General features: G+C 40.4%; 1 protein-coding gene across 2 annotated transcripts in view; it reads right to left on the bottom strand.

Annotated features, from left to right (window-relative positions):
* Positions 1-12,038, bottom strand: part of cacna2d3a (calcium channel, voltage-dependent, alpha 2/delta subunit 3a) — a 104,869-nt gene that overhangs the window by 47,206 nt on the left and 45,625 nt on the right. For both annotated transcript variants that reach the window (XM_079358685.1, XM_079358686.1), the window contains exons 6-10: positions 9,770-9,901; positions 8,551-8,762; positions 7,481-7,555; positions 3,572-3,661; positions 2,862-2,975 (exon numbers count right to left, since the gene is read on the bottom strand). In XM_079358685.1, the coding sequence (XP_079214811.1) occupies positions 2,862-2,975; positions 3,572-3,661; positions 7,481-7,555; positions 8,551-8,762; positions 9,770-9,901 (623 nt within the window). The remainder of the gene's footprint in view (positions 1-2,861; positions 2,976-3,571; positions 3,662-7,480; positions 7,556-8,550; positions 8,763-9,769; positions 9,902-12,038) is intronic.

Here is a 12,038-nt window from a genome sequence, read left to right as displayed (position 1 = left end):
ACAGCAGGCATGGGTAAGGTTGTATGTAGGCCTGCATACAGTAGATCAATCTCCTACAGCTTAGAGCACAACATGTAGCTCCCATACATATTTATAAACCTTTTGCTTGAAAGTTAGCCAGGTTGACAAGGACAGACAGAAAACTACATCTTTCGTCAGCTCCCTGGGTTCGCTAACTTCCTCTTGTCTTTGCCGGATGGACTACAATCCAGACTGTTAGCAAACTACAAGTCCGATTATCAGTGCTGGTCTGCACAGGGACTTGGCTGCCTTTTCTACTACTCTACTCAGTCTGATTTTTTTTTGCCATTTAACAAAGAAAATAGCAAAAAAACATTGGGATAACAAATCCTAAGCGCTACACAAAATGAATACTGAATCTGCAAATGATTCAACTTTGAACTATGAGCTGCAATCAACCTTCTGCTGGTGCTGACCCAAAATAAAACTATTTCAGGTCAGGTACTAGATTTTTCTGCTGACAAAGCCAGATGAAGATACTAATGAGGAGGAGGCTCAGCTTGTATGTAGAGTGATCTACTTTCATTGGTTTGACTCTGTGCCACCATGCAAAACCGCATAAAGGCTTTAAAAATAATAATATCGAGGCACATCACATGTTCTTGTCCCTGTGGCAGATCCATGCGCCAAAAACACGAACAATCTGTCAGGAGATCAGATGTCGGGGGAGTCGGGACAGTGCAGGTGATTTTGGAAAGAAAGAATTTGGCATCGATATAGACGGTAACATTTTTTTTAACGTTTCTCTTATTTATTTGTTTAACCAGGAATACTTCCTCACAAAATCTATTTTTCATTCCACAAAGAGGAAAAAAACAATAGATGGTGTTAAATTACAGAAATGATATCAAACACGAGTGTCTAGCTTTAACAGTTGGACAAGGCACTTTAAAAAGTAGTTAGATTTCAATTACCACAGTCAGTTATTGCCATCAGATACTGTATGATGCACATGTGGATGCAGCTCTACCAAATTCAACATTTGAATTATTAAATTAAATCTGCCATGAGAAAGGACAGCGATTAATAATGAATGAGACCAAATATGGACACGTTGACAACACACTGGGACGAGCTAAGATCATCCCCAATGCATCGATACATGTCATTGATGTGTGCATCGGTGTTTGAGTGTGCAAAGAGTCTGTATTTGAGTTATGTTTGTAGAAGTGGGCTCATTTGTGAGGGCAGTTAAGCACAAGAGACATTTGAGATGTGACTGATTCATTTCAAAGCAGCTAAATCATTCACAGCGCTCAGGTATGCAAAAGTTTGGAGACATCAGTCATAAGGTCACATTTTATTATAAGTTTGTTGTTCTGTTTCAGGTCATGCTTCTTATGTAAAAATAAATGCAAAACAATTCTGCAGCATTCTTTTGCCACAAACTGTAATCATCAAAAAAGCGAAACCTTTTTGAAAATAATGCCTGATGTAAGATGAAAGAAAATTCATTACGGATTGGTTTTGATTATTTTAGACTTTTCGTCATCCCTTTTTTCATGGCGATTCTTTCTCTACTGTTTCATGATATTATCCCCATACTATAGCTTTTGGCATAAATTCCATCAGATATCCTGTTACTAATTTGTATTCAGTTATTCTACAGCATGCATGCATTCTCAGTAGGATGCTGTACGGCGGGTTAGAAAGAAGCCATTAAAAGACCGACAAAAAAAGAGGAGAGAAAAGGAAAGAGAGGGAGAGAGAGAGAAAGGGAGAGAGAGAGAGAGGCAGACTGGAGAGTGACAGAGACCGAAGACTTCCATTATCAGCGGGGCTTCTTCTAAATGGAACTTTCTAGTAGCCTTGTCCTGTCTCCGCTCACTGCTGTTCAGCCTTGAGGCACGAGTAAGAACAGGGGTGTGGAGGTGTATGTGAGCCGTTTCATCAGCCATAAGATGTGGCCCAGCACTGATGGTGACAAACTGATGCCTATATGAATGCAAATAAACATAAAACTCCAGTGATAGTAATTCCTATGGAGAGGCAACGTTTGTAATTCTTGATACCTTTACATTCATATTATCACACATAATGTATCATTTCTATATTTTTTTGTTGTATGCATCTTGCACTTCCATCTCCATAGCACTTCTTTTTGCAACCTTTTAAGGGTAAAGACCTTGTGAGCTTTCCTTTACAGAGGAAAATTACCCAGGAATCCTCTTTCTTCCCCTCCATCTCCTCTCTCCCTCCCCTTTCATTTCATGGCCTGTCAGCTGAGCCCAACAATTACCTGGTAGGACAGGAAGAAAGGCAGCATGGTCCTCAGAGACAGGGCCCTGCTAAACTCTGTCTTAAAGCCCTCTCAAAAGACCCCATAGGCGGCGTTCACTCTTAAAAGCCTAAATGCTCCATTCAGAGTCAACATTTTTTGTTGTTGTTGGGTTTGGATGTTCATGTTCCTGTATCAGCTTAAACTGAGCGGCATGTGCAAAAGAATAACCACAAAGACTTCCTACGCAGCACGGCATGAAGAGACATTATTTTATGATAAGCACAACTAATGCTCTTAAAACTGCTGCAGGACAACAAAGTGCCATCTTTTACAGTTATTAAGGTAAACGTCAGTGTTTATATTTTGGATTATGTGTTTAACTTAAGAGTTATCCATGATCGTAAATGCTTGGGTCTGTTGACGTTTTTCTGTCAGATTCAGCGAGAGGATTAGTATTTCCACCCAAAACTGTTGACTTTTTGGATTGATTGATACAAGAATCCCTGGAAAATAGACATTTTCCTCACGTCCTGACATATTGGGGAATTGCATTCTATGCAGTGTTAAAAAAAGCAAACCCTACATATTAGAACTCTGAACCACAACAGTAGGTTTTTACCTTCCTATCAGGCCAATTATATTTGGCAAAGATAGTATCATATGTATCCACTGCACCGTCCGTCACCAACATGATGGCCTGGCTGCATTCACTGCCCCTCCCAGTCTCGTTAAACTGGAGATGAAAAAAAAAAAAAAGAGAAGTTAATGAAGCAGGAGGGACAAAAGCTTCCTTGAAATCTGTTTTTCCAAACATGTACCAAAAAGTACAGCTATTTACCTTCCATTAGAAAATGTAATATCATGACATGCCTCAATTTCAAATCACATAAGCAAACAGTGCTGTACAAGCTAATAGAATAATAATACACATGCAAGCAAACTACCTTCAGAGTGCATTACGCCCCCTCAGATTACAGAGAGGAGTCATTAAGCAAGATGGTACATGGGTCATTGTAGTGAGCACTTTGATAGACACATGTTGTTAAAATACATCAGGAATGCTTCAAAAGAAGGAGGGTTAATGTGTGTGTGTGTGTGTGTGTCTTTGTGACTACACGTGTGTTTAATTGCTTGTCCATAACGAGATGTTGAACCTGTGACCTGAGTCATTAAGTGCCTTGTTTACTTCTTGTTTTTGAATGATTCTTTTCATGCAGCAAATAATTACAACAGGCTTTGTGCAAAAAAAACCCCAGCTTCTTTTCTGTGTGTGTGTGTGTGTGTGTGTGTGTGTGTGTGTGCGCGCGTGTGCGTGAGGGCTTTACTTACATCACTGAGAAGATTGAAGGCCTCAGTCAGAGCGAGGTCCAACATCCCAATGCCTTGAGCAAACAGCTTGTCAAGGTGCTCCCGGAAATGCTTGACAAATAAAAGTTCAGAGGAGTTGTTACAATCATGGTGAGAAGAATAGAAGAATACAAGTGGAGAGAATTAAGCTCATATTTTTAATGGAAAAAAAAAGCTAAGATACAGATTTTGCATTGCTCAAAAATCACATTTCAATGACTAAGATTAACTGCCTTGAATAGAAATAAAATTATCTGTTTTCCTTCTCCATTTTTTTCCTCAAAACTAGTTTATCTGGTGAACAAACACAAATGGTTGTGTCTCTTCATAGTTCTAATTAGGCCATCATTTCTGCTCTGTGGCAACTAATGACGAGTTAAATGATGTCAGCAATCTTAAGGGTCTCATGTACAACTTACACACACAATTACACAAATGACACTTTCCGTAAACATCCATCCTGGGTGATCTGATAACAAGTGGACAGCACTTTAATACCTCATTTACACTTTGCATTAATAGTGCGTCTACGTTGAGCAGTTAGGATCAGAATTAACTCCCCGGTCTAAATTACGCAAATGAGCATCCCCCCTTTTGAGGAGGCTGTATCGCTGCTCAGCAGGAGGCAGCATTTTTTCTCCCGGTCGAGGAGGCGGTCCTTAATGATGTCCAGGGCGTATGAGCATTCACACAGCCAAACCAATGTGTTGACACCTAGCATCAAAGCTATCCACTTGTTACCAGCTCACCCAGCAAGGGTGTTAATACAAGTCTTAAGCAGCCTTTTAGATACAGTTGTTGGCAATTTGAGTGTCACCTGACATGACACAGGTCCTTTCAAGCTACCTGTAAAAACATTTTCCACCTTTAAAGATAAGCCACCCAAATTTACACACAACCCTTATCGCCATTTTCTGAGCTTTTATATGTTTTTATATGTTATATGTAATATGTTTTATATGTTTTATCTGTCTGTGTCTCTCTCTCTCTCTCTGTCTGTCTGTCTGTCTCTCTCTCTCTCTCTCTCTCCGCCCCCCTCACTTGACATTGATCTTCACCATTCTTCTGCTCTTTATTGATGGGAGGAGAACAAAAGTCTCTCAACACAGTAGGGGAGCAAAGCAGAGTGTTAAGGCCATTTCTGAGCATTCTCACTTGGGGGCAAACACACACACATACAATACAGGACCCCCCCCCGTACGGCAAAGGACACAACCTTGGTTGGTCGGTTCCAACAAAATGCTGTACCCTTTAGACATTGCATGAGACTGTGTGTGTGTGTGTGTTGTGATCAAAGTGATTTGTCTCAGCAAAGAGGGCTATGCGCAATCTCTAGTGCAGCAGTGTACTTAAGTGGCAGGCTTCAGAAAGTGCGTGTGTGTGCGCAAGTGCGTGTGCGTGTGTGTGTGTGTGTGTGTGTGTGTTAGCGCAATGCCAAATTTCGCTAACCTTATGTTGTACCACAAGGCACTGAACTGTACACTTGACATCAAACCTGTACATGCTTCAGATATATTCACAAGTGATCACAGCAGCCAGCGTAATAAAGTCTGGCCACAGGGACATATTAATAAAAGAACACAAACATCTTAAAATGGCAGCTTGTTGAAGCCTGAGGTTTTGATTTCACAGCGAGTTGTTTATCGCAAAACAGAGGCAGGTGCTATTCTGATAAATGAACAGAAGAGGGAGGGACAAAAAAAAAAAAACTTAGTTTGTTTTCTATTTCAATAGGAAAGGCTTGTCTCAGCAATAAATGAACAGGCAGTGCCTCTCTCTCCCCACCTTCAAGTCTGGTATCCTTTTAGATTAGCCCATTCTGTATGAGCCCACACTCCTCACTCTTGTTACTTTGTTTTTATGTAGTTGAATGTGTTCTTGTTTTATTGTGTTGTTTTTATTCTTCTGTAAGGTGACCTTGAGTGTCATGATAGGTGCCTATAAATAATAATAATAATAATAATAATATTATTATTATTATTATTTAATGATCAATAATGATAAGTCATATTTAAGCCCCTTGTGTTATAGTCATTAAAAACCACAAACTATGTCTAAAATCCTGCCTCGTTTGAAAGGATTTAAAAAATTCCAGTAAAAAGTATCTTTATACAGAAATACAACTTGGAACGTTTGAATTAATTGACATGGTGTTGCTGCCTCTCATTTCCTTCATCAAGGAGGGGTTCACAATGAAAAATAACATGATGAAACATGGTGCGTTCTCCGTCCCATTAGTGTGAAATCAGAACAATAAAAACCCATCTTCAGTTTGACTTCACTCTCCTTTTAGAAAGTCAACGATATATTTAGGTAGGATATACAGCACATGACACCTGCTATGAGAATGTTTAAAGTCTGGCGTATTAGAACTTGAAGTCCCCGACGGGTCAGTCACTTTCTACCCTCAGCTGAAGACATTAGCCTTACCTGCTAGTTCAGACTGACTCACGCAAACATGGAACTACCATCTGGATTTAAAGACATAATGCTAATACATATGCATTAGTGTTCACTCACTTCGAGATAAACGTAAATTAAGTTTTGAACCAACAGGCACACACACAGATGTGTGTATAAATATATTTCATTCTACAGTACCAGGACCAGACTCGACGTAGTAGAGGTTATTGAATTGCATTTCAAAAATTGAATCTCCTAATGGACCTCTGAAATAATATGAATGAGATGGAAATCTAATTGAATACCTGGAGATGAAGCATTTACTGTATGAAACAGAGAGGAGCGGATACTCAGAAACCAGGAAGGGAATAATGCACACAGGACTCTCAAACATTACCTCAAGCGTCATGTAAAGGTAATTCATCCTATTTTATACATATAGCTTAAAGGCCTCTATAATACCTGGTACAAATAGAACTCCTATAGTATATAGTATGTCTATAGTACACCTATTAACAGTCTTCTGTGTGTAAAGGAGAGCAGTGTCTCTTTAAAAGAACATTCACTCAAAACAGACCGAGCTCGCCTTCTGCAGTCTTGAAATCGTTAGACGAAGATAATCACACTAATAGGCCCAGAAACACTTCCTTTATGAAATGAAAGGCAGGGAAGCAGATTCTATAGGATGACTCCCAGATGGTTCTATTCTAATCCAAAGTATTGTGTTTTGTAAATCCTGTTTTGTCTCTGTTCATTTTCTGTCTGTAACTTTGTGTTTTTGCTGCTGCCCGTCTTGGCCAGGTGTCCCTTGAAATTCTTTTTTTAAAATCTCAATGGAAATCCATCCATCCATCCATCCATCCATCCATCCATCCATCCATCCATCCATCCATCCATCCATCCATCCATCCATCCATCCATCCATCCATCCATCCATCCATCCATCCATCCATCCATCCATCCATCCATCCATCCATCCATCCATCCATCCATCCATCCATCCATCCATCCATCCATCCATCCATCCATCCATCCATCCGACCAATTACGAGAGTGGTACACGTGGGGACCCTTTTTTTCTCTCTCTCTCTCTGTCTCTCTGTCAGGGAGTAAGTGTTAGAAACACAGGCTGATGAGAGAGTCTGAATGGAGCAGCAGTACATGAAAAGAGACATTTATTTCTAACATCAGCGATTGTGAACATACTTTAGTAGGCACATAAATTATATATCTGAACCCCAAAAAGGCCATAATATGGAACCTTTAGATAAAATAAAGTGTATAAAGGATGGTTAACACCTTATACACACTTGTAGTCAATGTAGATTCTGTATTCTGTCCTTCATAACCTTTTTATATAAATGTGGAGGGTTTACATTTTTGGTATTTTGCTAGAAGGTGACAGTAACGTTTACTGAGTTCTGCAATCATATCAAAGTCTAGATAACAGGAGAAAAACAGCAGCATATAAGAAAGAAAATATCTTACATCTTTGTTGGTGACATCTGCTTGGACCAGAGTCCCATTGAGGCACGGCTCCACATAATGCAATTCCTCATTGTACTGTAACCAAACAGAAAGAAAAATTCACTTCATTCTTTTTGTCTCCTTAATTGTGATTCAATGTCCAAACTTCTGTTTAAGAATGCAAACAATGAAAAAGTCAAAAATACACTCATCTTGATAAAAAGCTTACACACCGCACAGCAACACAATGTACCCAGTGCCTGGTATGTCTTGATAATACTCACTATTTAATGCATGATTATGAAAATGACTTCAAAGTTCAGTAACAAAATGGAAGTGTGTTACTTCAGAGGCAGCAAATATGTAAATGTGTGTGTGTGTGTGTGTGTGTGTGCGCGCGCGCACAAGGAGAGACACATGCACGTGCAACAATCACTGCAAAAGCCTGACTTTAAAAAAACTGTTTTCATTGCAGATCCTTTGGACAAAATTAATAACTTCACAAAACTTTTGTTTTTGTATCGGAGAAGTTCCTTCATGTTTATAGACAGTGTCACAGTAAAAGTGGCACAAATTAAAAGAAGAAAGAGACGCATCCATTGATAGACTGTGAGGTGAAAACAATATGTTTCAGCGTGATTGCACAAATCCCCCTTTTCTTTACTTTTCAAAAGAATAATTTTCAAAATAACATGATTAGGATATCAAATGATAATGAGGACTTTGTTCGGTTGAGAAAAAGGACGGAGGCTGGCAAAGTGACTAGCTTCGGTTTGATGCGAAATATCATCAGACACACACAACTGCAAGTGCATGCTCATGCATGCACACACACACAAATATACAAGCTTATGGAGTTTCATCAGACGGAGGAGCGATAACAATGGCTTCGGTGCCTGAGGCGGGATCCAATCACAACTGTCGCTTTTGCAATTCAAATCTTCATTCAGCTAACTGTTAATTGGTTGTGAGCGTGACGGGAGAGAAAGCTGATTCGTTTTAGCGTTTCCTCTGATCCGAGGATGTGGGAATGTGAGTTTGTTAAGTAGTTTGTGTACCCCCCAGCTGTGTTCACATCTGCACGGACTCACAGCAATGATATTAAAAAAGTCGTCATCTCCAAGAGTGTCCAGTATGGAGGAGACAGTCTGCCTGGCGATGGTCAGCCTGAGGCCCTTCATGCTGCCGCTCACATCAACCAGGATGACCACGTCCTTTGGAGAGGTGGCAGCTTGAATGTACCATTTCCTGTTACGGCAGTCAAAAGCTATGACTCCGTGTTCATCTGGCTTCCACTTGATCCCTTGAAGGAACAGAGTCAGTGTCACTAGTTAAAAATACTGCAGGAATTTTATTTAATTAAAATAGAAGAAGCTGGTCAGGTGTTCTCTAAACAAACATTTTCCTAAAAAAAACAAAAAAAACCTCTAACTTAAGAGAATGAATTTTCTTTTCACAGTTTGGTTCTCCTAAAGTACAAAAAAAGACATTTCCTCCTTTTCATGATCTTTGGCATTGCAGATAAAGATTTTAAGATTTGTGCTGCCAACCCAGTACTCTTGAGGTGAATGGACCGCTCATTGCAATGGAAGATTACAGTGAAAAATGCACTGAATAATTTACAGGAAACACTGATTTCTGAAGTTTCTGTGAATTTAAGGGACATAAAAGAATCATTTTCATCTTTGGAGTCGTTCAGGTCAGAAAACCACTGACAGACAGCAGAGGAGGCCTTTTGACAGTCAGAGCTGCACACAATGTATATGGCAGAGGAGGACTGAGGCTTGTGATATTAAACAGCTAAATTAAAACACTTTTATGCAGGTTCATGAGATTGAAAGATAAAAAAAAGATTTTTCATTCTCATTGAGTTTCTTATACGTTGTCTAGCATACAACCAAATCCCTACAATAGGCAAATCTCTTGAATTATCTAATAGCTCCTGTTCTTATTCATTTCACTTCACCCGAAAATGTGATTTTTATTCATTTACTTCACCCACTCTCTAACTGTCTCACCTATTTGTCTTTATCACCCCACAACCCTCTCTCTCTCTCTCTCTCTCTCTTTTCTCAACCTGCTGCTCCCTCAGTTATCTACCTGCCTGTCACCAAAAATTCCCACACACCCCTGCCTCTACTTTAAGGAGAAACCGACTTTTAATCACAAACACTGATGCATCACGCACACACACACACACGCACACACACACACACACACACACACACACACGCACACACACACACACACACACACACAGAAAGCTACAAACTAACCCACATCCACACTCAGAGACAGACAAACACTCACCTGGGTACTGCCTGAAAAAGCCTTTGGCACTGCCAAAGTACTGCCATATGAGTGATGGGTCTCTCTCAAAGTTATCCACAAACACCTTATTCAAGGCCTCTGACCAGTACACGCCGTTGACAATCGCAGAGTCTGAGGGTTGGAGAGAAAAAGAAGGGAAGACAGTGATAAGCATGGAGAGGAAACAAAAACACTGTCTGAGTCAAATGGTGACATTGTTTTAAAGTCTTGAAGGTTGGAAAATGAATTCTTAGGCAACAATTCTACCACATAAATCATAATACATACAGAACCTCCACTGATCCCCTTGAGGGCTTTTTTTTCTGCATACAGACAGATATAGGGAAAATGTTCTCCAAAAAACAGAGTGGAGGAAATAGGGGAGATAAAGGAGAGCATAAATAGTAGAGATAGTGGATTCTTCTTATAATGGAGATAAAATATTGCACAATAAGTCATCACAACAACCTTTATATGATTACTAGTCGGCCTTCCAAGCAGTGTTTTTTCAATTAACTTTTACAATTAGCCTTTGCAGCGTTAATGTATGCCCATGGACTTCTCCACTTCATGTGTTCTGGCTTTTGCTCACAAGTCCCTTCAATCAGATTGTGATTTTCTGAATATTGGGTCCTATGATATCCAATCACCGCGGCTTCTTTTCTATTTACAGACTGCACGCGTCATGAAAGTACCTGGTTAGCGACCAGGCAGCTAAGCTTATTTCAGCCCCCTGCTACCTCAGTGCACTTGGTTCAGAAGGAACGTGGGGGTAAATGGAAGTGGAAAAGGATGAACTGGCAGAGAGACACTTTATACGGTAAGGCACGTACGCAAAAGCCTTTAGAGAGAGATAAAAACGAGAGCCAGAAAAGGCAGGCAGGCAGACAGACACGTACTTAATGGACAGAGAGGAAGAAAGCAGATAGCAGATTTCCCATCATCCCCTGTGCTGGCAACATTGTTCTGCTGTCAACAGTCATGCCAAAGAGCCATGATTGAATTAGCCTTCTGGAAGCTAGCACACTAAAGCCCGCTCTCATGATAGTAAACACCCGTAGTACACCTCAATGTGGAAGCTGGATTTGATTCAGGCTCCATTTAAACTACAATACGGTCACTTCTGGAGCAGTTAAGAGAGTCTATTAGAGTCTCCACTCGTCATGATGAGGCAGAGAGTACACGCTCTACTTTTCCTCTAAGCTGTCATTTCAATTCATCTTAATAATACACTCCCTGATTCACTCTGACCACTATCCCATCTATATATTCACATGTCACATGTGGCCTGAGATAAAACAGTGGAAAAGAGTTGGTCTCCCACTGCAGAGATCGAAGCAGTAGAGAAATTAATTCTATTTGGCAACTTGTAAATGATCAATGAGGAGGGTTTAACAGGAAGAGGGAGCAAGTGTCACTAGAAACAGAAAAGCTTTCAGAAGAGACAGGTGTGCGTACGGGTGCATTCCGTCACGTGAATGTGAACACTGGTCAGTCATTAAGAGAATAAAGGTAATAGGTTATGGCCATTACAGTGTATCGACCTGCTGTGGATGGCTTCAGTGCGTCCCCCCCCCCCCCCCCCCCCCCCCCCGAACATGTTCCTGTCATGTAGCCTCATGAAGCATGATGGCGTGGCTCGTGCTGTGAGTTTGGAAGATGAATGTTTGGCGTGGCGTGTTCCTCCTGCGATTAATCTCCACGGGCATGCAGCGCTCTGCTGTCATGGACTTCACCTTTAATTCATCACTGCTGCTCCCAAACCATTTATGAAGTGCACAGGCAACGGCACAACCTTCAGCAGCGTGACAAAAAGGTTCAGATGACAGCGACTGGTGAGTAGTGCAAGCTGAGGTCCGACAAATAAGACACATTTTTTATTCTTTTTTTAAAAAAAAGTGATAAATTCTTGCACTGATTGGAGGTCAAATACAATGTATAGTGTGTCTTATATTTACTGCTGTGAATTATTGTCCATCTGTTAAGTGTAAACCCCAAAGATGATCTGCTGGATCCCCCATCATTAAACCCTCACTTACTCCTAAGTTTTACCAAACAGCATCTTGCTCACTGGCCTTATGAAGTGACCACCAATACATAGATGCTTTCCCTTAGCTAATAGTTTGATGCAATTTGAAGAGGATTTTTTGCAAAACAAATGTTTGCAATGGCTTTAGAATCCTAGATTCTTGTTTGACTCCTCACAAGCTACCGAAAGGAAAGGTTAACATGAAACATTTTTCACCAATGGGTACTTTGAGTCGCTCTC

The sequence above is a fragment of the Symphodus melops genome (genome assembly GCF_947650265.1).
Source record: "Symphodus melops genome assembly, chromosome: 13".
In the NCBI taxonomy this organism is placed as follows: domain Eukaryota; kingdom Metazoa; phylum Chordata; class Actinopteri; order Labriformes; family Labridae; genus Symphodus; species Symphodus melops.
This window is presented reverse-complemented; position numbering and strand designations above follow the sequence as displayed.